This window comes from Lathamus discolor, chromosome 3 (genome assembly GCF_037157495.1).
Source record: "Lathamus discolor isolate bLatDis1 chromosome 3, bLatDis1.hap1, whole genome shotgun sequence".
NCBI lineage: Eukaryota > Metazoa > Chordata > Aves > Psittaciformes > Psittacidae > Lathamus > Lathamus discolor.
In genome coordinates, this window is record NC_088886.1 from 93,821,100 (window position 1) to 93,848,837 (window position 27,738).

The following is a 27,738-nucleotide window of genomic DNA, read 5'->3' on the forward strand; positions in this document are numbered from 1 at the left end:
CTTTTGGTGCACGCATGTCACTCTGTTGTTCATAAATGACAAACAAGACTAAATTTGAGCCAGTAACAGCGACTGTAATGTTCAAGTGCTTGTCCTTGTATACCTGTGCTCTGTGTATCAGCTGTGCCACTAAGCTTCTGGTCTTGCCTACTTTGTTTTCACATCCTAAAGATAAAGTAATAGTGGGAAGGCCACAGGTGGGGTACGTGGTAGACACCAACCAAGCTTTGCCTTAGCAGGAAGCAGCTTTTCATGTGTCTGTTATGTTTATCTCAGGCTGTATTTCTTCTCAGTTCTTCAGATTTTAAGCATTTTGAAATAAGGGCTTGCTTTATTTTTTTAATAATCCTACTTTTATTCTTTCCTAGTATAGCTGAAGGAAGACTATTGCAATTGAATAATGGGGCGTTAAGCACTGCCTGTGCTTTCCTAACCCTTCCTCTTTAAATTATATCCTTTTCCCTGGTGCGGTCATAGTTGCTGTTTTTCTGTAGAAGGGCTAAAATGTTGACTTTGGTAATTATACAGAACATTCTTAATGGAAAGCCTGATATAAGCCACATCAGACTCTATTCCAAACTGCTACTGTCCACCAGCAGTGTAAGGAGTTCAGGAGCATCCTGTCAGGCTGGTCTTGGATCAGATGTGAGATTCCTTACTCCAAGGGGAAAAATTATGTGGAAAATGCTAAGTCCTATTTGGAAGAAAATAAAGAAGGAAAGTAAAAAGGTCTCTAAAAGGTCAACTCTCCTTTGTCACTCTAAGTCTGTTGAGGTAATGTGTCTGGATACAGCAAGCTCCAGTGTTTTGAGGGTAATCTTAATGAAGTTCCTGTACTGCTGTTTATAACGATGTATTATTTTCCTCAGTTCCACTGAGGCATCAGATGCTTTTGGTATGGCGCTCAAGTGCAGTCCAGTGATAGCATGGCATTGTACAGTTCTGCCCTGATACCAGGGAAAGAAAGGACCACAGCTGTTTTTTCCTCAGTAGTGGAAGTTGGCTCAACAGTTGAAATCTCACTGCGGTTACGCGCTTAACCTGAGTATCAATATGTGAGCTTAGGTTCTTGTTGCATGCTGTTTCTTTCTGCTGTGACTCAAAGCAACATGAACCTCAGAATATCCATAGTTCTTCTGTTAGCTTCTGAGATATCTTAGTTTTGCTCTGTCACCCCATAAATAATAAATTGGTCATTTATTCTCCTCGGAGAACAGATTTTCCTGAGTGTAGTCCAGATGGGAGATTTGGGAGTCATAACAGTCTAGATACACAGCTGATTCTAGTCCTTAAGTACTGTTGTCTCTTTCTTCATGGAGTCATTTCATTTTCCTTCCCTTATACAGGAAATAGGATACTGGACTGCAGAGGCTTTGATTTGGTCTGTGTTTCATTTGAGGGAAATGTCTGTATTCTATCTATATCACACTTCTCATGTGTTTTCAAAGTACGTATTTGCCACAGGAAAAGTTCTTTATTGTCTCCTTGCCAGAAAGCCCTATGCAGTAATGTTGGTAATACTACTCAACATATGTATCTTCTGTTGATTCTAGCATGGAGCCAGATGCAGTGTTATTGTCCTGACAGAATTTTTATAATGGGAATTTTTATACTCTCTTCAGTGTTCTTCTAGCTTCTTTCTTTGATTGAGGTTTTTATCAAGTTGTTACTACCTAGGCAACAGTACATGTAGTGTTTTGATTTTAGTGTCCGTGTAGTAAAATGTTTCAAAATTCATCCCTTAACTAAAAAATGCACTTAGTGTTATGATATAGTCTCCTGGAAACGTAGTTCCTGTATTTAAACAGCAGAGAACAAGACTCCCAAGGCAAAGCTTTCCATACTTCCCTGGGAATGGTGTATTAACATGCCTGAACAGCGGTTTTGCTGGAGCAAATGGCTTGGCTGAGAGGGGACTGTGGGATATAATGAGAACTAACCCCATCAAGCAGGATTTATTTTACATTAGGAGGTCAGGTTTGTTAGATTCTATCATATTTTGAAAGGTCTTTAATGGAGGCACACTGTTCCAGAGGTATAACTCACAGATTGTAAGGAAATGCCTTCTCAGTAATTACGCCAACTTGGCAAATCACTCCTCATGTTTCTCTGTGTAAAAGTGGAAAATAAGAACTCTGGTTTGTTGTTTGGTTGGGTTTTTTTTCTAGAACCTATCTAACTACTGAAGGCCTTTAAACTTTTCCATGACTTTAAGGTTTCAAGGTAAAGTTTCTGGGCACCTGTAACTCTGTGAGTTGATTCATGAGTTCAGCATTTCTGAATATGAAGCCACTGGCCTCCAAGGAGAACTAGCTCACTCCGACAGCTAGCAACAAGAAATAAACTGCATTCTTCAGCTGAAATATGTTTTTATTAAGTTGCCACCAGGAGTATCTCTGAATTTCTTGCCTCTTACTGCAGGCATCAAGTCACCTGCCACTCAGGCTGATGCAACCAGCATGAATGAGAAACTGGGTTTTAACATTCCTGCAGGTATCTTTATGCTGAAAAGATTTCTCTAAACAACACTTACAGAGTTTGACCTCTGTTGCTTTCCAGCAGCAAACTGCTACCTTTTAGAACTTTAAGCAATAATTATTTACTTTGTAGCATCTCAGCACCTCTCATGAATTTCAGGGGTACCACAGATTTTTGGTTATAAATCCCTGAAATGCCCATAAATACAAAGTTTCCACCTCTGGGTTCTGATGACATTGACAGATCACTTGAGCTTTGCTGACATGGCTTATGTCACTAGAGTCCTCTAAATGGAATTACAGCCTTTGTCTGTAGAGTTTGGGAAACATTCTATTAACTCGTTAAATTAACATTTATTTATTTCTAGTTAGCCTCATTTGCAATAATGATAATCAAAGCATGTTTAATGGCAATAAATATATTGAAATATAGACAGTTTTACCATCTTATGCTTTCCTTTATGCTATCCTGCTCTATTTAGCCAGAGTAGGTCTGCCTTCTGTTTGGGCTCCCCTTTGTCCTTGCCACCGTAACTAATGAAAACAATAAGCATCTTTTCTGATAGCTACTGCCATTGCTCCCTGCAAAATCTCTCCACTAAAATCTGTCTACTCAGTGGAACTGGGTAGAGATTTCATAATAAACAAATGAATGGGAGAAGGTGTAAAATCAATGTTTCTTCAGGTTCTGCCAATATAAATATATTGACTTAGTAATCTACTGTGATTTAGTCATATACTGTGTGAAAAGTACTAGAGTATGAAATGTAACCACAAATCATTTTAAAGCAGGCTGATTAAGCAGTGACAGAATGATCACAGTATATTACTTAACACCATGCTGTAAAGACATTATACCATTCTTAAGGAAAAGAAATCCTGAGATTGAAGGAGCTCTTCATTAAGCATTGTACAGTGCCAAATGTGAGCTGATAGCAGTTTGCCTCTGTTGGTATCAAAGCTGAGGTCAGTGGCTCAAACAACCTGTCAATTTAAACATCACATTGTAGCTTTCATGTACCAAGGAGTCTCATAAAGCTGCTAGCTGCAGTTTGAAAGCTACGCTCAGAATTGTTTGGTGCACATACTTACAGAATAAGCAGTTCTCTCTGTCTTTCTTGTGAAACCCAGTGTGAATCATATGAGATGGACAACTACTGTCTCAGCTATCACTGAACTACTCTGATAGAATTCAGGAACAGCAACAAAAGATGAATTGTCTTCTTTTGTATGTGTCGTTGTGTGAGTGTGCCTCACAGCATCCCTATCTTTTCTTTAGAGACCAGAGGGCTTAGTGGAGATACTTCCCTCATTTTGTTTCTGTTGCCAAACTGGCTCAATAAAGCCGTTCCATCATCTTTGGTGTAGAGGTTAGTTCTAAACATTATTTTTCCATCTTAATCTAAATGCCTCTACAAATCAGATAAAGACCTTGGACTCCAAAGAGTTTGCCCAAAGGTTATTACATTGTTTGAATTATAGCCTATTTTCATGAGGTAAATACGAATTATTTTCTAGAGAATGACATCCAGCTTTGGTTTCAGAGCTAAGTAATATTTGGTAAACTTCTGCATTATTGAAATGTTAAAATATTATCCTTAAAGTGCAACATTCTTTGTATATATTATACCTATACATACATGTATGTTTATAAAAACACAGCACAAGAAATACAAATACCGGTTTGCAAAGAACCCAGAGTCCATGGAAGAACTGCTTATCCTTGCTCCTCTACTATGAAAAATATGATTCAGTAATCTTTTGGGGTTATTAATAGGTCTGGTTCTGTTTTCCAAACACACGAGTACAATTCTGGAATACCTTGACTGAAGCCAGTAGATTTAAACGAATATACTATTGATAAAAACTGAAACAGAATAGAATCCAGTATAATAATTCTTATGTTATCTGCATAAATCCAGCATTTATATAGGGATGCAGGAATCTTTAAAATGAATAAAAACATCTAGGTGGGATTTAACATGATATGAGATGGCCCTGTTTTAAGCCGGAGGCTGGAGCAAGTGACGTCCAGAGGTCCCTTCCAACCTAAATTGTGCTATGGTGCAATGAGTTATATTCCTATAGGAATTAGATTCCCAGGTGCCATTTCCTGCTCCCCTGAAAATCCAGTCTTGGTCATCTTCAGAGGACAGTGTTGGTGGCTAAAGAGTAGAAGCTGACAAATTAAAAAATGAATTATACAATGGGAATTCAATCTTCTCAGAATAGATCTGATAAGGGCAAAGATGGGCTGTATTCATGACTTTGTCTATTAAGTCCCTTATGTATTTCGTATGTAGGAATTGTGTAGGTTTGTTGCATTAATAGTTGCTATATAGTGGCTATAGCAGGAGTGCAAAACATGTCAAAAAAATCTGATAATGCCTTCAGCAGAAACAGGTGGTTTGAACAATTTGTCAGATTACTAAATTATGAGTAAGATTGTGACTATGTTAAGGAGAAGATTCCTTAATGCATTTATAGGACTCTTCAAGATTGTGAAGTCATAGAATCATAGAATGCTTAGGGTTGGAAAGGAGCTTAAGATCTTCTAGCTCCACCTCCCCTGCCATGGGCAGGGGCACTTTGCACTAAATCATGTTGCCCAAGGCTCGGTCCAGCTTGGTCTTGAACACTGCCAGAGATGGTAGCATTCACCACTTCTTTGGGCAACCTGTTCCAGTGCCTCACCACCCTTACAGTGAAGAGCTTCTTCCTTATATCTGGTCTGAAATTCACCTGTTTAAATTTAAACCCATTACCCTTGTCCTATCACTACAGTCCCTAAAGAAGAGTCCTTCCCCAGCATCCTTATAGCCCCCCTTCAGATACTGGAAGGCTGCTATGAGGTCTCCACGCAGCCTTCTCTTCTCCGGGCTGAACAGCCCCAACTTCCTCAGCCTGTCTTCATACGGGAGGTGCTCCAGTTCCCTGATCATCCTCGTGGCCCTCCTCTGGACTTGTTCCAACAGTTCCATGTCCTTTTTATGTTGAGGACACCAGAACTGCACACGATACTCCAAATGAGGTCTCACAAGAGCAGAGTAGAGGGGCAGGATCACCTCCTTCGACCTGCTGGTCACCCTCCTTTTGATGCAGCCCAGGATACAGTTGGCTTTCTTGGCTGCGAGCACACACTGAAGCCGGTTCATGTTCATTTTCTCATCGACCAGCACCCCCAAGTCCTTCTCTGCAGGGCTGCTCTGAATCTCTTCTCTGCCCAACCTGTAGCTGTGCCTGGGATTGCTCCTACCCAGGTGTAGGACCTTGCACTTGTCATGGTTGAACTTCATAAGGTTGGCATCAGCCCACCTCAGAAGCGTGTCGAGGTCCCTCTGGATGGCATCCCTTCCCTCCAGCGTATCAACCGGACCACACAGCTTGGTGTCATCGGCAAACTTGCTGAGGGCGCACTCAATCCCACTGTCCATGTCAGTGACAAAGATGTTGAAAAAGACCGGTCCCAACACCGATCCCTGAGGGACGCCACTCGTTACTGGTCTCCAGCTGGACATTGAACCATTGACCACAGCTCTTTGCGTATGGCCATCCAGCCAGTTCTTTATCCACCGAGTGGTCCATCCATCAAATTGATGTCTCTCCAATTTGGAGACAAGGATGTCGTGTCAGACAGTGTCAAACATTTTGCAGAAGTCCGGGTAGATGACATCAAGTGCTCTACCCCTGGCCGTCAGTTCTGTAGCCCAAAGAAGAATCTGTTTTCACTAAAAACATTGCAGAGAAATGAAATATTCCTCTTATTTTATTTTCATCTCTGTATGAATCTCTGTTATAAAAACTCCCCTTCCTCTTGTACTCTCCACTCTAAAACATTTTAGTTTTTTTGAAACAGGAGTTCAAGGAGCTAGGAACAGTTCTTTACTGACCAGCAGGAATATGATATCAGAAGCTGCTTAATTCACTCACAGTGGTCTTTAATTTGTATAAGGTTTTTATACTTGTTTAAGATACCTTGGGAAGTCGTCATCATTGTTTAATCACATTTGATAGGGAGAAGTGCAGTGGATAAAATATCACTGCTGTGAAATGCTGCCTCCTGGTAACACCAGAGCTCTGAGATGCAATTTTTTTGCCAGTTGGGAGTGAGGGGTGTTTGTTTGGTGATATCAATTAAATATGTATGTCCATGTGACTTTTTGTGGCTGATTTTTGTTAAAAAGAGACAAGAGGATACTACTTTGAATTGTTCGTCTTTTCTTTAAAGATAAATGTTGTAACAGAAATCAGCACTCTCTCAGTCTTCATTTATACAACATGGGTGGCTAATTGCCTTTGAACAATCCTGTTGTTACTGAGATCATGGCTGATGAGATATGAAGCTTTGAAATAAAAATACCTTGTTAATGTCATCAGCGTTTGACTGACAGCCCTTTCGCCCATCTTTAATACTCCTGTTTTCTAAACAGCGTACATGAGTATAATAGCTGAGCTGCAGATAGGGCATCAATCTTTGCTTGCTAGGGGATAGCTTGTCAACATGTTCATGACTTACCGTCTGTGTGTTCTGATGGCATTCGTAACTCTCTCAGATAAATGTCACATCTAAACCTAGGCTATTAGGTGGCCACGTTATCTCTGTAACTGACCTTCTACAAACTAGAAAATTACCAGATTATATGTTCCTAGTTGATTTTTCCCAGTCTCAGCTACAGGCACACCATTATCCTGATCAATAGTGTAGCTAGTCGCTAGTAATTTCAACATTAGTACTGGCACAATTTAGAATATTGCTGCAGTTTGAGTTGCAGCTACTTAAACAAAACCATAAGAATAGATACCACTCAGGAAAAACATGGAATATGCCTGTTTTCTTTTTAATTCCCTACTTCGCTTTCTGCCAGTTTCCATTCAAAATTATTCCTTAGGAAATAATATATTCTTTTTTGCTGGCATTATACTTAAAACTGATAGCAGGTGTTGTCCAAGTGTAATTTAATTGTGGTTCCATCTGGTTTAATTGTTTTGTTTTGATGGCTGCTTTTCTCTTGGTTTCTAACTGTTCATGTGAATTTTATTACATACGCATTTTTTATCAAAATGTAGTAACTTACATATGGTGATTCCCATTTTCACCTATAGTTTAAAGGCAACCCAGAAAAACACATAGTAGAATTATTGTAAGGCAAAACATTAGTATACTTACTGTCATTTTTCAACTACCATGTAGAAGTGAGACCATAGAAGGATCAGTACCTGGAGTTAAAAACCTTCAGAAGTTTCCAAGTAGACAGAAGCAGAGCTGGCTCCTTCTAGCCAGTGTGTCTCTTTTCCTGGCAGTGACGCCATCAGCCTTACGGAAGCCCCAGTACACAGCAAGAGGATTAATATGTTGCAAAATTGAGTTTCGAAAGGCCTAATTTACCTCACCATAAATCCAGTGACAGTCTGGACAGGCTTTAAGAGAAATGAACATCAAATGGGTTGCGTACATTTTAAAAAACAAACCTTCTCTGTTAAAAATAGATTTTCAAAACCAATTATGAAGTTCCAGTTTTTGCTGTAATAGCTATGGGACAATTACAAATTGACTTAACGCCTCAAAGCAAATCATCACCTTTTAAAATACTGTGTCATGTGTACTATCCCTATCCTCATAACATTTCATTTTATATTAATGTGTCATGTGTTAGAAAATCATGTAATGATAAGGAAAATGTTCATGTGGAAGGTTAGAAATTAATGAGTTATTATTACCTTGCTCGCATATTGTTGGCAATATTTTTGTGTTATTTTAATGTATTGTGAGTGGAAACAGAGGCACTAGTCATATTGGATCATCAAGAACATTCCCCTGGGACTCAGGGCAGGGTATAGTCCCCTAAGAAACGATGTGTCAGATTAAGCTGATGCTGTATTCGCAGGAGATACAACAACACACAATGAAGTGTAAAAATACACTGAAATATGTTATCTATTTTACATCTAATATGACTTGGTGTGTGATGCTATGGAGATTGACACAGTGACCATAAAGGTACTTCTCACACTGTGGTGTTAGCTAACAGGCTCCTCACTCACCTGTAGCTGCCTCTGTTGTGTAATACGAGTGGTAATGTCACACATGCATTGAAATGGGCTCATACTTGAAGTGGGAAGATGGCAAGGTTGCGATAAGAAAAAGAGGAAAGAAAAAACATGGTCCCAGTTGAAAGCAGTGGTAGTAGCAGTGCTTGTAGGTTGGTTTAACACTCACCTCTGACTCTACTTAAAGGGACATTACTGTTATTGGTGATCAGTGAATGATTAGTATCAATCCAAGATAGAAACAGATATCCAAAAAAGCAGAAGGAATTAAATGACCTGCTGTTAAAATAGGAGCATTATGTGTATAATGGTAGGGTAGGCTGTTTGAGCCCACAAAAGTCAATAAATGTATAGGCTGTCTAGCTACTGTATTCCCACTGCACTGGGTGTTCTTTTTGATTCTCTGCGTACTGCTGGTTTGACTGTGTGGAAGTATACCTGCAAATCAAACCTTACTGCGAGATGGTCGTTCTGCAAACACGACTTCAAATTTACTAGCTTTTGTGTATGTGAATCTCAACTGTGAAGTTGCATTCACAAAATGTTGCCTTTTTGTACTTAAATATATGTTAAGAACTGAATAGAGGATAGTACATGCATTCCATTTTGTTAAGCTTAGAACTTCGTTATTTCTACATTAAATTAGTGACACTCTCTTCCTCTTATTCCAAGCAGTAGGTAATCTGCACCATTTACTGTCAATAAAATAGATCGTTTTGAGGCTCAAAAGGCTTTCTCGAGTACTAATAAAAGAAAGCTAATGTCATTCTGCTGCCTCAAAATGGCTAAGTAGAATTCAGTCGTTTGAAGAACACTTCTAGGAAACTTTCTAGGAAATGTTTTTAGGAAAAACAAAGAGAAATACCAGCCTGGAAAGTAGTTTCTCAGATAGCTGGAGAAGATGCTTCCAATGAAAATATCTGTATTTGGTTTGGCATATACAGTGCCTTCAATACGCCTTGTAAGCTTGGAGGGTGGGGATTTTTTTCTTAATCAAATGTTTTTCCCTGATCCTGGCTGTTGGAGACAAGCCCAAAGCCCCAAGATTCTGATCCAAAAGGTAATTTCCCAAAGGTCATCATGTGGACTTAAAAATGAAAAATAGGAGCAAGCCATCTGAAGTTTTAACTTCATTATCAGCTTTTTCCATACTTCTTTCTTGGAGCACATTTGTAGACTGAAATTATTCTTTTTCTTGGGACAATTAGAAGCATTGGGGAGTTTTTACAGCAGTGATATGCATCAGGTTATAAATAGAGGATGATTAATGTGGAGAGTGTCACAGTAGAAAACACTTTAGCCTATCCTTAAGCTGTTTCCCCTCGGTGGACAGTACTTAGTCAAGGCATAGGCCAGTGATAGGAAGGATCCCATCAGTCACAGTAGGCTTCAAATCAGGATCCAAGTTTTCTCCATCCATTGCACTGCCTTCAGGACCAAACTACAATAGAGTTACAACCACATTCCTACAATGCACAGTGACACCAGAGAAACAAGGCTGCTAATTCTCCCTAGAAAGAGTGTCTGATGGGCCCAAGCATCTGTGCAGGTCCTGGGAAGCATGATGACACCTTATTCTGCGAGTTGCAGTGAGCTGGCCCAATAGGTCCAAACAGTGGAAAACATACATGCAATGTAATAGAATTATTCAGACTTGAGTAACTGATCCCTAATGGAATAAAAGGGATGTAGTGGTGTTTTATTTATTTTTTTGTTGTCACATTTTTGCAGGAATCTTTCATTAACATTTTCCATATGTAATCGCTTAAAGCATTAGAGTCTGAACTCTTGCTTGCTTTGTGTATTCAACACCTCCTCTCCATTCCAGGAAAAGGCTGCTAAACTGAAAACATTCCTTTCACTTAATCACAGTTGTCTAGTAAGTGCAACGCTGTATTATTTGCCTGTGTCCATAAATGACTGTATAAGCTCAGACTAAGGAAGACATACACCCATCTGAGTGATCCTTACAAAAATTCAGTGTGTTCAAAATGTGTCGTTAAATACAGAAAGCCAAGAGGAATAGGGACAGCAGTACCAATGCTGACTGCTTTTCTTGAAAACATGCTTGGGTTAGTATTCATGCTGGTGATTAGAAAATAAGAAGCTTGTGTAAGAGGGTTGAACATAGATGGTGAAATGCCTTTAGCATGTGACCATTTTATAAATAAATATAGACTTACGAAACATTTTATTCATGATCTCATGGTTTTGTCATTCTTTGGAAGTGAAAATATTGACATTTACCAGGCTGTTTGTTCCAGCTTTCTGATCTCCTGCAGTTTATTTTTATAACAACCTTATCGATGAGCCTCTTACTCAGCTCTCTAGGTTTAACTGAGTTGAGTCGATTTGTTACCACAGCTTCAAGTAGCTGTTACAGAACAAGCGAGACATCCTAATAAAGCTGTAAACGTGTTTACTCAAACATGGTATTGATTTTACTTGGAGAGGGAGAAGCTAGTGCTTAGCATGGTGTCAGGGAGGATGAATTTAACTGCAGTTTTTCATTGTCATCTGTCATGGTTGTGAAACACTAAGTGAAGCCACAAGAGGATAATTAGAATTGCCAGAAATGTAGCCCCTAAAATCAGTTAACCACTTGAGATTTTTGTAGTTTAATTAGTTTTTATTAAAACTTTCCTCCAGTGGTATAGTCAGGAAGGGTTTTCTAATGCTCTTTTCAGTGAGAGTGAGATTTCAAGGTTGCCACTTGTTAGATATACAACTTAAATGACTGTTTTTCTGAAAGGGTTGGTAACCTTTTTCGCTCACTTGTAATTAGCCTGGTGCGAGAGCTCTGTAGAAGCACAGAGCCATTTCATTTTAAAAGAGGGGGAAAGAGCCTTGTTTGTACACCCATACATTTGTAGTTAGTAACATCTGAGTACATGCATGGAATTATTCTTACACTAAATTTTGAGAGAGGAAGTGGTAAGGTGTGTGAAGGTTGAAAGAAGTACGTTGCATTTGAAGATGCTTACATTTAATTTGCCTTATATACTGTAAGCCTAATGTGTCATACCACAGTGCCAAAATACATGAAAACAGGAGCCAAATCCCACCCTTTGTCAAAAACGGTTCCATTTAGAATAGCCAACATTCGGTCTGATAGCAATGGGCAGGGCCTCTGGCTTACCACAGTTCTTGGCTGTAATATCCACCATCTGCCACGAAATTAAAAAAGGAGAAACCTCAGTGTGTTGACGTACGGCCGTTCAGTGACTATATTGCAGAATCATCCGATGCCAACATCTTTTACAGAGTCTATTCTGTCTGGTTGGCTCTTGGCATCAGCGTTGCTAACCACCTGATTACAACTGACCAGACTCGTGCTACCACATTAACCCACTCCAACAGTGCTAAAAGACATCCAAAAAAGCTTCAGTCATATCAGCTACAAGGCTTTAAATTGCTAGGGTAATGTTTCTTGAAAACTGCATCTTCCCACACTGCTGGCCTGGAAAGCTAGTGGGATCACATAAAAATAGATGAGCGTTTGAGCAACTGTGATAAATGCTGCATACGAACAAGAGTGTGAAAAGGTGCTTGCAACTGTCCCCCATGGTGGAATAACACCATTTTAAAAAAGGCAGTTCACAAATTAAGCTGTAGAAACTTTAAATACAAAAAAGAAAGAGAGGAGACAGCTCAGCTGTTCATGATCCTTTCTGTGGCTGGGACCGTTTTGCTGGTGAGTGGCCTGGCTAGTATGGATTATATTAGGTGCTTCAGGGTTCAGCTGGAAGAGGAGGATTGTCTGGGAACATCACATAGCAAAAATGGCTTTGAGGGGTTCTGAGTCAGGGTCAGCTTGTAATTGTTTAAAATTATGCATTTGATAATTGCTTTTTTTGTGCTTCTCTCTCTTGCGTTTCAAAAAATACGTTCATTTCACTGTGGGCACTTTATGAAAGGTTGGAAGTGTGAGAGAAACTGCAGAAAGACGAGTAGTGGGGGCGCTGGGTGTCGGAGGCTATAAATGGATTTCCAGCCAGCATTAGTAATTAACAGTCATTAAAATTAATTGTCAAGTGTACAATTTGAAATGAAACATTTGGCTTCAATATGAGCTGTTTTTAAGTGTTGTTAAATCATTACTGAAGCAAACCAGAACTGTTTTAAAATCTCCACTCTTGGACTCCCACATTCCTACCCTAGCTGCACTAGCGCTAGGCGATCATTCAGGATTATCACTGATATTTGGAAAACAAAACTTTCAAAGAAATCACTGATTTCAGCAGAATTTCCTCTGAAATGTCTATTTTGCAGGCGCAAGAAGATTAACTTATTTCTCCTTTAATGATTCTTAAGTGCTACTGAGCTCTTCGAAGTAACAAAGTAACCACAACACCTTTTGTGTCAATCAATGGACTGACTTGCTGTGTCTTTTCAGACTTACACTGATACCCCAAAGACATTTGTGCTGGTTTCAGTGAGGGCCTTGGTTTGGGTCTCAATTTTGAGGCTCAAGCACCACTTCTGGCACTTGGAACTTTTCATTTGGGTGTGGACACAGAAAGAAGAAAGCAACTTGACTTTCCAGTCCCTCATTCTGTTTGCAGACCTAACAATTATAAACGTTGTTGTTGAGCACATGTAATAAGGAAGCCAGAGATAATAAAGATTAACTCTCAATTATTTCAGGCACACTTTTCAGAGCAAAGTGGTTTCAGAGACGCTTTTTTCTACTGAGCAGAAAAGAAATAATTATGGGCCAAAAATAGCTATTGGTGTGTTATAATCAGTTCTGTCATCTGTGAATGCAAACACATTTTGTACCACTCTAAGGTTTAAAGCAGCTTTTGAAGCAAAGCTGTCTTTGCTTTCTAGGAAGACAAGTGGGATGAATGGGACACAGTTCCAAATAAGTTCTTACCGTGACTGGGTACAAGGTGGTTACTTGGCTGTCCAAGCCTGAGGGGCACAAAAGGCATCTCAGCCTACTCTGAAAGCTTATTGAGATGGCTAATTACAGTCATCTACCATTACAGGATGCTAGACATCCTGCAACTGCAGTTTCTCTTACTCCATAAACAACAGTCACTTTGGATGTCAGGGTAGGAGGCAGACAAGTGGGAAAGCCTTGAATTTGGTTCTTGTCTTTGTGTTCTAGTGTGAAGAGAACAAACAGTTCACAGTGAATGCAACACTGTTCACAGCTTCAGCAGTGTAGAAATACACTAAGTGCGGAATAGCTGCAATTAGAGGATGGTAGACAATATCGCCTGAAGTTGTTTTGGTAAAATAATTGAAGCCAGGTTGTCTCGTGTAGCCAAAAATACTACTCCTTTCTGCGCTGCATTCCAGTGATAGCCAGGAACTAGTTCAGGCCGTGGCAGAAGTTAAAATAGTTGCTGAGCTACTTAAGTATGTGCTGGGATGATCTAGTTCTCTGATTCCAGGCCCTTGATACAGGATCAGAGTTCAATCCTGTCCTTTCTGTCTGTGAAATTGTAGGAGGAGTGTGAAGTCTGAAGCCATGTTCACTTATCTTTTAGCATTTCCAGTCATGGCATCTTAAAGAGATTACAGCCTTCACATCCTTGTCATCTTCCCTCCACCACCCTGCTCACTGGTAGAGCTGTTTGAGTACTCACTAACCCACTTCAGTTTAAATCAGCTGGGTTAGGAAAGATCTACTATTCAACAGCTTACTGTTTAAACTAATATGGCTCATTTTGACAGAGTATCAGGTTATACAAGCAGCAAAGAAGGATGGTGAAAAACAGATGGGACACTAACTTCTTCATCTGGAACTCGAAGATCTGAATCTGTGCCTTGAGAGTATGACTCATGGGGTTTGCATCACAGTACCTTATACTCTGGAGGAGGCAAACTCTGAATTATATTCTGACCATGTTGCTTTTTACAGCATTAACTAAAAAGAACATTCTGCAGCTAAGGCAGCCAACCTGATAGAGCTCTTTGCTTCCCTGCTCAAACAACAGTGCTTTCTGGTGTTCCCTCGGGGTCTGCTTTGCCAACTGCCTAGTCTTAGTATGTAGTGTAGCTCTGTGTTTGTGATATGTGTGTTTGTATTGTCATTCAATGCGATATTGTGTCAGATACTGCTATTTCTATTTCATCTATGAAACACATGCCTTTTAAGAGAAACTCAACAGACGAGAATGGTTTGAGGGCAAACTCCCCACTGCAGTTTCTGCATATCTCATACATGACAGCTGTACTTAATGTCATTTCTCTACCACTCTGAAATCACAGACATATCTCATTTCTATCCCCAATTAGAACAGGGTGGTTTTTTTACCTGATTCTGCTTTCACTTAGATCAGAATAAATAAGAAATAGCTTCACTGAAGACAAAAGATGCATACTAGCTTGAAACCTCAGTGAGCCTGGGAGGTGATGACAGTCTCAGTCTAGTTGGTATTGAAAAATAATTCATGTCTTACAGTTTTTTGCTCCTTGATTTTCTCATCTTCATAGATGGTTGGTGCCTTGATCATTAACATAGAGGACAGTTGTTCTTTCTTATATAAACCCCTCTCTGAATTCATGCTCTGCACAAAACCTAGCCTCATGTTTGCCTTTGGAGGCCTGCCCAGTGCATCTTTGATACTTACTGAGTTAGAAATGGACTGTCTTAACAGCCTCATTTTACATACGGTTACAACTTGCTCTCAAGTTTTAACCGCCCAGAAGCACACTGGCAAGCTCCTGCCTCCCAGGCAGTTTAAATTTGATGATTGACATTCTCCACATATCCAAGAAAGTTTCTCCTAAGAATGCATGTTAATTAAATGGAGAGCAGACCATTTTCATCTTGTTATTCAGAAATGGTCTGATTTCTGCCAGGCATGCTGTTTGGATTTCTCAACTGTTACCCAACTATTACAGCTGGACCATCCTGACACAGTTGTGTTGTCTGTCATCCCTGACTGCCATCAGTGATAGCACTCACAGCACAATTTCTTCCTGTTTCAGATTCTCATCTTTGTATACTGAAAACTCCTGCCTTCTTCACTTGTGCTTACTGACTTAACTTTTGGTGGTGAAGCAGTCATTTTTTCCCAGCTCCTGTCAGTCAATATCTGTGAAATTTCAGCTAATATGTAGTTCTCTAGAAAAGTATTGATGTCAGAAACATACGCGTTTTCTCCTACTTGTCATCTAAAACGCCTGCTTTCTATGGCCTCTCTATTCCAGTGAAAAGTATTTGATTTATAGATTTAGTAGTTTCAAACTCTTCTCCCATTCAGTGCAGTTTAGAGAAAACTATACATCAACTAAGCTTCTTTTCGCTATCAGTCAGGACCGAGAAGCCAAGATAGATCTTGGCAATTCATGAAAATGGGGTCTTTTCTCACCAGCATTATCCTTTGTTAATCTAACCTTATATTTCATGTTTTGACATGATTTTGAATCTTCAAGGAACAGACATTATTGCATAGGATAAAATATTTTTATCATCTCCTAAAAATATGCTCTAATGTGCCACAAAAGGAAGTATTTAGAAAAGGAGCACAGGTTAAATGGGAACATCATAGTATAATGTAGAGTCTTTGCTCTAGTAGTAACCAAGCTGAACAGAGAAAGTGCATTTGAAAGCAAGCTAGCAAAACATTTTGTCTTTGAATCAAAATTTGTAATATGATAGAAATTGGTACCTATGAGCTACATACATAGTAATTATGAGAGACATGGTTTCAATATTAGGTTTGTACTGTCAAGGCCCAAGGCCTGTCAGACCACGACACAGGAACTTGAAATGGTGGATGAAAGCTTTAAAAAGAACATGTTCCAGCTTGCTAGAATTCTGAATTTCCTGGGCAAGTCTCACTTTCCTTCTGTGATTGGATGAGGAAGAGAGATACATCTGACAGATATTAAAAGTGGGATAAAAGTGAATAAAATATTACCTCTAGAATGACAGAGTGGAGCTTTAAATTATAAGAGACTAAGTTTACTCTTCACATCTTGAAAACCTCTTCCAAATTTAAAATATGTATTTCACCTTTTCCATAAGTTCTGTTGTGCTTTCGGTCTCAATAGTTTCATCTAAGACAAAATGTTTCAGAAATGAGGGACTCAATCCATGAGATCCCTGGTGACATTTGTACTTATTTTTTCCATGGACCTTTTTAGGACTCTGCGTATATTCCTTTAAAGGGGTGCTCTGGTTTTCAGAACACTCAGCTTCCAGTGATTTCTGGTTTTCTAAGCTATGCATTCTAGGGCTTTGTTAGCTCAAGCAGGTAACCAAGTGCGCCGATCTGAGTGGTGCTTGGTTCTCCCTACGGTTTCTGTTTACACGGCTATCTGACTTTGCTAAGAGGTACCCACTGTTTCTGAAGTCTTAGGTTAACTTTCCCATAATCAAGGGCAGCAAATGTAATCTCGCTTTCCTCCTCAGGTAAAAATTTCTCACCTTTTTATCATTACGAACACCTGTAACTGTGAATATAGATGATTTATTTGTCATGTGCTTTTTTCTGAGAAAAGCTTGCAGAGTGACACTTGTGTGGGGCTGTAGCTGTAGCCAGTATGAACAGAATGAGTTCTCTTTAGCAGGAAAAACTGCTTCTTTGTTTTTAAAATGATATTTTAGGAATCAAGAGTTTTCTCTGGAAAAGAAGAGAGCAAGCACTCTGGTAAAATCATTTTGAGGGCACTAATAAAGATCAGTCTTGATGATCTTTAATATACTTGACGCTACCAAATAAATAGAAATAACAGCAGCAGCAGGCCACTCAAGCAGGCACACACTTAAACTAGACTATGTACATACAGTTACACCAGTATTGCAGTGCTTTGCCCTGTGACAAACTGATACAGGCAAAAAAACCCTAATCTGACCATCTTCTTTCTTCTCTTCCTCTCTTACTCTGTTCCACAGGCTTTCTCTCACAGCTCGTCTATGACCGGCCAGTGACCGAGTGCATCCGGGCTGGACATTATGCAGCCAGTGTAATTATCAAGCGTTCAGGTTGCACCTTCCCAGAGAAGCCTGACTTCCACTGATACTGGTGAACTGGAGGGATCAAGAGGAACTCCCATGTTGCCGTGGGATTGCTGCCTAAATTTTTCCTCCTTCCTTTTCCTCACCTTTCCAATTACCTGCATCAACGCTTCTGTACTTCGCTTCGTTGTATTCTAACCAAAATATGTATTTCTAAAGTGTTTTCCTTTTCATACCACTACAATGTCTTGGTAGTCTTAACTTTTGGAAACAGTGCTAAGTGAAGCTTATTCTCTCATCCGTCAGGAAAAATTGTTCTATTTACACAGTTTATAAGGAAGTCCCTTGTAAATGACACTGCTGATTGACACCATTAAAATACTTTGGTTGAATTACCTAGTTTGTATCCAGCTGTGGCCAAATCCTGCTCAGCTTACATGAAATCAACAGACCTGACTTTTATTTGTCACTTAACGTTATAAAAAAAGAATTGTTATTTCTGTATAGTGGAGTCGTACTAGTGTAAAGAGCAGTGTAAATGTCTCGAGAACTTCCTTACATATTCAAGTGTACATGATCTGGCCATCAGATCCAGCCCAGCAGCCACGAAAGTGAGTAGTAATTTTGTCAGCAATTTAAGGACCCGATCCAGAGCTGATGTCATTCAGTTGTCTTGCACTGCTGCTAGTAGCTTTGGGTCTGGCATGTAGGAGCAGGGTCTGGCCACTCCAGGTACAGTCACATTCATCTGTCAGGTGAGCTAGCAGATAGGTACTTTCAGTGATTTCAGGGCAGATACATAAGTTGGTGATGAACATAAACATACAGATAGATCCTATCTCCTCCATGTGAGCTTTCTAGAGGCTGTATTAAGGTACACATAGTGAAAATGAGGTACAGAAATATTTATGCAGGATATATTGACAGGATATGCCAAATGGAATCTCTGAAACGCACATTTTTAAACTTTTAATTTACTTTGGATAATTAAGCAATATGGTGGATTTTGTTTGTATTTACAGTATTCAAAGAGATGATCTGACACTGCATTCATTACTTTGCTATGTAATTTGATACTGATAAATAAAAAATTGTCATACAGTAACTCCTGGTTTTGTATTGGTATGTGTCTTGTTTTCCTCCACCTATCGTACTGAAATGGCAACAAGAAATGGGTGCTTAATCTACATGCTAGATCTCAGCATTTTGTACAGGACTTTCTCTGTCCAGGTGGGTGTTCAAGGGTTATCTCAGCAATAAGAAAGGGAAGGAGTATCAGTTTGGTGTTTGTACCACAGGAGAGATGAAAAATTAATGGGTAGGGTTCATCAAAGAACATTAACTCAGTGCAGGCTTTGCAATTTATTGCATAGCACGGAACAAGGGATGCACAGAGGTTGGATGTTGTTATTACAGTTTGTGTATTGCAGTGAGCATGAGGAGAAATCAAGGCTATGATCCTGATTCCCTTGTTTGGTCCAGTATCCGGTCTGATACATTGGACACCAGGCTCTTTCATTTTAGAGATCACGAGTACAAGTACATCAAGGAGCTTCAGCCATTTCTGAAAATCCTCATGGGGCCATGGAACTCCATTGCTGCAAGTGCATCGTAAGTGTAGTCTGTTCTTCAAGGACTCAAGCTTACAGTTTCTACCTGAAACAGGTTGCATGTACAGGCCTTGTGTATCTATGGACCTACTTATGAACAGCTTTGTGCAAGTAAGACTTGTCTGGTTTCTTTATAGTGCTACTTGAAAGAACTTTGGACTTGCATCTCATGTTCTAGCATAGGAGAGAGGAAGAAGAAAGAGGAAGAGGAATGAGTATGTTGGAGTGAAAATGAACTGAAAGAGGCTACAGTGTGCATGGTCTTTAGGCTTTATGTGTTGATCAGAAGAATGTTATTTTTTACATCATGTGGTTAAGTTTTAATTCTTTAATTTGATGTGTCTATGTGATATATTTTAATCAAGAAAAGATGATGGGCCAAGGAAGGATGTGTTGCAGTGCCTGCTTTTATGTATGCTCACATATGCCACACCGTACTTATTGCACGAATTTGGCTGTAAGTGGTTAAATTTGCTGTTCCCTTTGCTCTGCATCCTTGATGCTTTCCATTCCTTTTGAAAAAAACTTCATCCATGTCCTGGCCAGATAATTAAGGCCCATTTAAAACAGAATATAAATATATAAACATTATACCAATCAAAATACAAGACAGCGTGACTAGTGTAAAGGAAGGGAGGATATGTAACGGAAGGTAGCTATAGCAGGGAGATCTTTCATCCTTCCTTTCTCTAGGCTAGTCCTTGTTTTCAATTCACGATGCAAGAGAGTCAAGGCAGGGGTTCTGTTCTGAGCTTGGTGAGCTTGGACTCCTGACATTTGGCTCTGAGTGTCAGCTACAAAGCATAATTTTAAGCCAGTGGGAGCAGCTGAGGAATAAACTACTACCCAGTTCATGGAAGGGCATTGGAGCCTGACTTGTTCTATTTAGCCATTCATTATTTCTCCAATATCTGTCAATGATTATTCCTGGATGATACATAGATAGCTAGAAATGTATTGCCAAATCATGCTAAATAATTTCAATTTGTGCTGTCAAATTGCCTGATGATTTCATTCTGGATTCTTTTCAGGATCTGTATTTCTTCCCTTTTTCTCACTGATGAAGGGGGTTTTTATTCTATATAATGGATAATGGTGCCATCCTTTATATCCTCTCTCACAAATATTCTTCCTCTCTCTTTGGTCTTCTACCAGCTTATTCCACACAGAGGCATGTTAGAAAACTGGGCTTCCTGAAAAACGTCACTGAAAGAGTTGTCTGCCAGTGACATGTGCCACTGTCTCAAATCCCAGATGGGATAACTGAAGTGAGTCTGTCACTGAGCTTGAGCCATCATTCAAACCCAGAGTTCTTACCTGGGTTACTTTGAGGAAAACAAATACTGTAAATCCACTTCTCACTAGTCGTCAGCCAAAGCACATCACTCTCACTCACATAAAACTCTTCCCTTTTTCTGGACAGAAGACTGCGCCTCCTGCGCCCAGCATCATACATTTTAGACTTGTTTTAGTACCATATAAGTGGGTAGCAATGCTGCTGAGACCAACAGGCAAGGAAATAAGCCTGGTATTCAGACAGCCACATGCTAAATAACTGAGAAGAATCAAGAGCTGGGAATCAGGAAATAAAGGTTGTGTTTCTGTTTCTGCAGGTGATCCACTTTGCTCCTTTGGGCACATCGCTTTCCACATGCAATTTCTTTCTCTCTAAAGATGGTAAGCTCAATTAGATGGTAAACTCAAGAGATGAAGGTGGTAAGAATTCCAGTAGGGCACATCTCATGTTTGCCTGTACTCATTGCTGGTCTTTTCATTATTTTAATTTTCCCTTTTGTACATAAACTAATTTAAAGCAATATGTTTACCCTTCAAAAATAGTGCAAGCTGTTACCACTTGTTTGAGGGTTAAAGCAGGGAAGGCAAAAGGATGAGAAAGGAAAGAAAAAAAGCTTTACTTATAAAGTGAAGTAAAATATGCTACATGAAAATGACAATAGAAATGCACGCTGTTTAAAGATGACAAGTCTAGGAACAATCTTTAATTTAAAGGGTCTTATCCGCACTTTTCATAAAGAAATGTTAATTAAAAGTGTGATGACATGTTTGGGATTTAAAGGAAATCATTCTGCAAAGGATTTATAGCAATCACAGCTCCAGAGCATTAGGATTACAGATCCTTGTGCTGTTCCTTTTCAGCGATCATGTGATTGGCCTGCTGTTAAATATAGCTCCCATTTAGTGAATTGAGACAGGCATGGGAAAGGTAGGGATAGTTTCCCTTTAACCAGCGGGATTTCAGAGGTGTTGGAGATTATACAATTCATTAGTTTTTACATAAGATCAAAGGGAGAGAGGAAGTCTTAATTTGGGCACCAACTGCTAATGTCTGAAAGTCTTGCAGATTAAATGAGAAGAGAACATGTGCAGTGCTAACTGCTCGCATTAGAGCATGAGCCTATTGTTTTTATATCTCGCTAACTCATTGTTCTCTTCCCAGAGATAATTCTCACACTTAAGACCTTCAGAGATAGTTACGTCTATTGTGAATAGTTCAGCAACCAACTGGCTCAGAGGTTATTGCCTAAGCATCTTTTCCCTTAGTCTAATCCCCTGGAAGGTTTTTTTCTGAGCAGTGTTATTAATCTAAAATGACTGCTAACTGACTCCTGTGTCAAACATTATTCATTATGTGCTTTAAATGCTTCCTGCAGAGGCCAAAATAAATTTTGCTTTTTAAAAACAGACCACAAGGGGTGCCTATGTAGGATATTTCCTAAAAGATTAGACTCAAAATGGTAGTAAAGATGATGAGGAGAAAAAAATGCTCAAAACAAAGCTTCACTATTTAACCAGGGACATACAAAATGGACAAACCTCAGTTACCAAATCCCACTTTTTTCATAGTATTACCCATAAACTGTTCTTGTGAGAGAAAACGTGTACCCTTGGAGGCCAGAAGAAACACTTTCATAAAGACAAGGAATAAGCGACCTTATTAGAAAATGGAAGCTCCATAAACAAAAATTTAAAAGCAGTAATTCTTTTGTGTCTTGAGGGTTTTTTTTCAGGTGTCACTGGTGTTGGCATAAAGCGAGAGGGGTTTTTGTGTCACTGGCACTGACAGGCCTTGCATGCGTAATGACAGTATGGGAAAAGAGACAGACAGATAGATATGAATAGCAATAAGGTAGTTTTTCTTCCAGTGTGAAAAGAGCATGGGATTCATGTATACTGAAATGAAGTATAGCCTTACTGCACAGTGCAAATATTTAATGCTATTCTAACTATCCCTTGGTTATTGGAGTGTGACAGTTAATAGCCGTCAGCTGCCAAACCCAGTGAACAATTTGGTTCCCTAAAAAGAAAATGAAAAGTTAAAAAATGAAGCCAAGTCAGACTAGAAACCTGCAAATCATAAATGTGCTTTAGCTTAGCAGGCAGATCATCTCCAAAGTTAGGGCCATGTCTACATGAGCTGCTTCTTAAATGAGAGGATCGAGTATGCCTGTCTTCTAGTCCAACCTTTGACAGGTACTCGGTGGCAGGCTTTGGCTGGGCTTTCTGCCTCCGATGTTTATAAAGGAGATTGAGTAAAGGCTGGAATGAAAAAAAGCAAAGCATTATCATTATCTTGGATCACGTATCTCAAGTCAGTAGTGCAGCATAAATGCATAGAAAAATGGAAGAGCTCCTAAACTCAGTAAAAGAGAAATCGTGTGCTTGGAAGGCCTCCCCATTAACATGGAGATGTTAACATTGGTGTAAAATACTGCCCCAAAAGAAGCATTACTGTGGAATAAGAGCAGCATATGAGAGAATATTTCAAGAAATAGATTCAGCTTGAAAATCACTTCTCATTCTACATATTATTTTTCTTACTCATGCTAGATGTAACACTTCACTGTACTTTAAAATTGCTCTACTTTGTACATACCTGCTTTTTGGGTCCTTGGGAATAGTTACATTCCCTCTTCCCCTGTGTATTTGCTGGTTGTTCTTATTTGATGTTAAGTACCAAACATAAGTGATTAGAAGGCCATGCTCTCCAGACTCCCTGTGTAGCCACTGGAGAGCATGCCTCCAGAGGACAAGTTAGAGCAGGGAGCTGAGCAACAACTCACAAAATGCTCTGCAGGCACTTTTGCTGGCTCTAGAGAAAAGGTAGGATGGGACCTAAATACTTTGAGGCTGTTAGCCATCTAAAGCAGGAGCAGAGAGGGAAACTGCTCTTCCTTGGCCCTTTCCCTTTGTTGGTATTGTGCTTTTCACAGAGAGGCAAGAGGAGGGAAAATAACAAGCAAGAAAATAAAGCAGCAAAATCCATGACCATTAGTGAAATGACTCACATTTAAATTGCCCTGATCTCAGTTTCTTAAAATTATTTGGATTACAAGTTAATGGTGATTCTTTTAATCTCTCCTTTTCATATTAATATTGTGGTGATACTGCATAAAATCCCATTGCTCATCTGCTGTTTGGGCAGCACTTCCTATACAACTTTTTGTTTCCACAGAATTTATCTCCCTCCCCACAAACACATCTCCTGTCCCAGTTAGCTTGATAAAAAGAGTGGGTCTGGGTTTTTTTTCAAAGGATGAGACAGTTACCAATCACAAGAGGTTTTGCCAGAAATTAGATTGTTGCCATATCTGTGGATCAGTGATTTATAAATTCAATCACTGACACAACTTTGGTATTCACTTTCAGGGATATCACCTATTAGTGGGACTATTAAAGGTACTCAAATAACTTGCAGAATTTCCAGGGTTCTTCTATCAACCTATCACATGGACAGACCTATTTTAGTCTGGCCTGTCCTAAAGCATAGCCAGCTGCTGAGGCTGTCTTGCCGGGTAAGGACAAAGCGCTTTCCTATTCATCTCCCAAGGTCAGTACAATAACAAACACATTTTATGTCTGCTAGTGAAAAGCATTTATCAGTGCAACTTTTGCATTCCGTAAACAGCCATAGATTTCACAAGATGAACACCCTGGATTTAGGAAAGGTTGTGCTCCAGATGCATGGTGATTTGTATGTGTCATGAATACATACATGCTACATTTTGTTGCCTAAAATTAGCAGTAAAACAGCCTCTTGAGGTTTGATGTTTATTATGCACCACAGTGTTTCAAAATAAAGCAAAAAGGAAGATTTTAGCACATAACCTGGCAAATTCAGCTTGGGAAAGGAAGAAATTAATTTGGAATGATTTGTCATAGTATGTTTACTATAGAAATTTATGCCAGCTCAGAAGTTAGCCCTTCTATCCTCCAGCAGAAGCAGCTTAAATTGGGCCATGGGAGTCTCTGAGAGTAGGAAGATATTTGAGTTTCCCTGAGGCACAGAATTCTGCCCTTAAAAGAAGCCTCGCATATTGTTGTCTCAAAGGAAAATGATACATTGTAGTGTGCCTGGGTATTAACTTGCACAGTATCAGCTACAGCTTTGCAGTTTGGATTGACATGCAGAAGTACTGCATCATCCTTTGCTTGACATATCTGCACACCTCTGCCTGATGCAGTGTTTGCTTGTCCCTCTTGATCCTGCCTATAAAGTCACAGGTAGGACATTTTATTTATTCTAGACTTGTAACTTTTCCCTAATGACCTCATTTTTCTAAAAGTGATGAAGATGGGGCAGTGATGCGGAGGATATCTCTCCTGTATCGCAATTCATACCTTCTGAGACAGCCAGCTTCCCTGAAGACTCACTCATTCTTTGCTGAACTGATGATGGAAGAGCTACTCTGTGCTAAAAGGGCCAGTGAGATTTCAAACAGTCCATTGTTGCTTATGCCTCTTCTCTGTTGAACCAGCAGACAGCTCTACCAAAGGACTAGCCTGTTTTCTTTAACTGGCTTTATGTCTTGTTCTTTAATTTTTCTTGGATATATCCTGCCCATGTACTGGCCCATCCTGATGATGTGATATCAGATGGGATCAGAGAACATGGCAGCCCCATACTGCAGCTGGGTAAAGCTGCATAGTACAGAATATCAAGGATCACAAGGGGCTTACTTCTGCTCCAAAACACTACTGGCAAAAAGAAAACAGATGCAAATACCTGTTGCAAAGGTCTCTTGCCTCTCAATTCTGCTCATTTAGCACACTTAGTGATTCTTTCTGGCTGCCTCTTCTTTTCCAGACCATAGCTGTGAATATTCATCTTTAAAAATAAAGCACCACAAAAGTGGGCCTTCACACAGCACTCTCACTGGCTGCCACTCCTGCTGAATAAAAAGATTGCAAGAAGCAAGAATTTGAATAAAGGACAAACGTCACATATACTGTGTGCTATGGAGGACAAATGCTGAATACAAAATATGTTTAATTGCTGAGTTAATTATCTCACTGAAGTCTAAATGTTGTTTTTCGGTACTCGTCCTTCCCCCCCCCAGTTGTTTACTTTTATCAGTTAGAAAATAAAAAATCAATGTCATGAAAAACATAATTATATTCCTACTAATCTGGAGTGTTTTCTCATTTGAGTACTGCAGTCTGATGCGTTTTATCACTTTCCATCAGATTATAGCGCTGGAAATTGCCAGCTAAAAGCTATGGCTTTAGAGCAAAAAAGGGAAGAAGAAAACCCATCCCAAAGCTATGTGCCTTGCCAATCAAATATTATTCCTAATGACAAAGCTTCTGTGACTTCCTCTCTGACAATACATGAATAGCTAGTGAATAATTGGTTCAACAGGAGCTTCATTAAAGTCCAAGAGAGAAAGCAGGATCCTTCATGTGAATAATTTGGAATGATTGGTAAAGATGAGGCATTATTACAGGTTTGCCTTCTGCTCCACAGTCAGAAATATGCACTCTCTTCCTTATTACAGTATGGAAAGATCTTGTAAATAGTTCTAGCTACTCCTAAGCAGTGGATGATCTTGCTACTTAGTGAAATGACTTTTTGGTTGCTGCTGTTTCTGGATTAAATACACCCATTCTTTACACAAATGGAAAGTAATTGAGCTTTGTCTGGGGAGCCCAGCTGTGGACACATTCTCTCACTCCCAGCTTGAACAGGTTTTGGTGTAAGCCTTGGGTGTTTCTCCTCCACCACTGGAGCACAAAGGGCAGTGACACCTACAGAAACCCAGACCCTGTTGAATGTGTGCCCCAAGTCACCCCACCACACTGTTTCACTCTCTGCCATCCAGTCTGGGCTGGTGAACACACAAAAGGGAAGTGCATTGGCCTGTCCTCAACAGCTCTGACACTACAGTTTTCCTGGTGGGCAAAAATTATACAGAAAGCTTAGCAGGGCACTTGGTTATCAGAGTGAACATTACCCATGAGAGTGGCCAGCAGTCATTTACTGGAGCAGATGAGTCCACGTCAAAGAGCAGCCTCAGCAAGAACCACCTCTTTCCTTCCAGCACTCCTACCACAACCCCCATGTAGCAGGGTAGCACCCTACAGCAAGGTCCTGTCAAAAAAACGTGCAGATGATTTTGTCACCTTCCTGGCAACTTAGGAAAAAGCAGAAAGAGCAGAGATAAGCTCAGGATTTCACAGAGTGACCAAGCCTTGGAACTGGGAGCTGACACCCTATGAAAACAAGCCAATTTCTGAATTGCAAATATGAGCTCCCTCCTCCATGATGAAAGCCCAAGCCTGCCAGGCACAATACTTCTGACTAGAGCCAATTAACCTCATAGCCTTGCCTGGGATTTCACATGACCCTAGATTTGCCATATGGCATCCTAAGCTCTATATATACCTCAGGTTTTTACAGATAACCAATTCTTTTAAAGGAAGGACCAATTAGTTTCTTTACCCTGTAACAGCAGATGCTTCACCTCACATGAAAAATTTTTCAGTGACTCTGGCAGCCCCTGCACTGAGTCGCCGAACTCCAGCCATCTGAAGATGGATGTGACCTCAGCATGGGGAAACTGAGTAGTAGGGCAGCTGTCTCCTTGTCTGTACTCCTGAGGATAATGAAACCTTCTCCAGTATGTCATCTCAAGATATCACCTGTAAAGCTTTAACACAGTCAGTGAATGCATTAAAATACCACTTTACAGATAAATGATAGGATCATCCACAGTCTTGAGGTAGTGCTTCCTTAGTGATGCATAGTGTCAGGGTTTAGGGGTTCAGAGTTTCTTGCTGTCTATCAAGTCTTTTCTTGGTCAAGTTGAAGGAGGCCTTGAGCTCAATGTGGCCCCCAAAGAAACAAATCTGCATCCCAGCTGGACTCTTTCCCAAGAGGTTCAGCTGGTTGTGGTAGGACTGCAGTGTAAAGGCAGGTCTCAAGGAGAGCATATTGGATGAACATCTGGTGAGAGTGACCATATATGCGCCAGTGGACACACATGTGCCCTGCTGCTCTGGCCTCTGCCTGTTTCGACAGGAGCCAAAAATCAGGGAATTGCTTTTTCACTTAGTCTACCCACTATAGCTCAGCATAGTCATGCTAATGTACAGAGACATACGCTACCTGCCAGAATTTGGTTAATTCCTGCCAAATTCATGACTGTAATAAGTAACAACAGCAATGTTGAACATGATCCTACCCCTCTAGGCAGTGAATGAAAACAGCCCTCCCAACTCAGAGGTTGTGGCCTGATGTCAAGTGGCTGCAACCCAGCCAACTCAAAGCAGCTGAGGAGGCTACATGTACTGGAGGAGATTCACTGCAGGGTAACTTACAGAAGGAGAAGAAAGTTTCATCTGCTGAGCGCTCATTTACAAGGACAACAGTTAATTTGAG

At 39.9% G+C, this 27,738-nt stretch overlaps 1 protein-coding gene across 3 annotated transcripts in view; it reads left to right on the plus strand.

The window, feature by feature from the left end:
- Positions 1 to 18,553, plus strand: part of ADK (adenosine kinase) — a 301,741-nt gene extending 283,188 nt beyond the window's left edge. For all 3 annotated transcript variants that reach the window (XM_065670654.1, XM_065670653.1, XM_065670652.1), the window contains one exon: positions 17,386 to 18,553. In XM_065670654.1, the coding sequence (XP_065526726.1) occupies positions 17,386 to 17,510 (125 nt within the window). In that variant the 3' untranslated portion in view covers positions 17,511 to 18,553. The remainder of the gene's footprint in view (positions 1 to 17,385) is intronic.
- Positions 18,554 to 27,738: the final 9,185 nt, after the last annotated feature.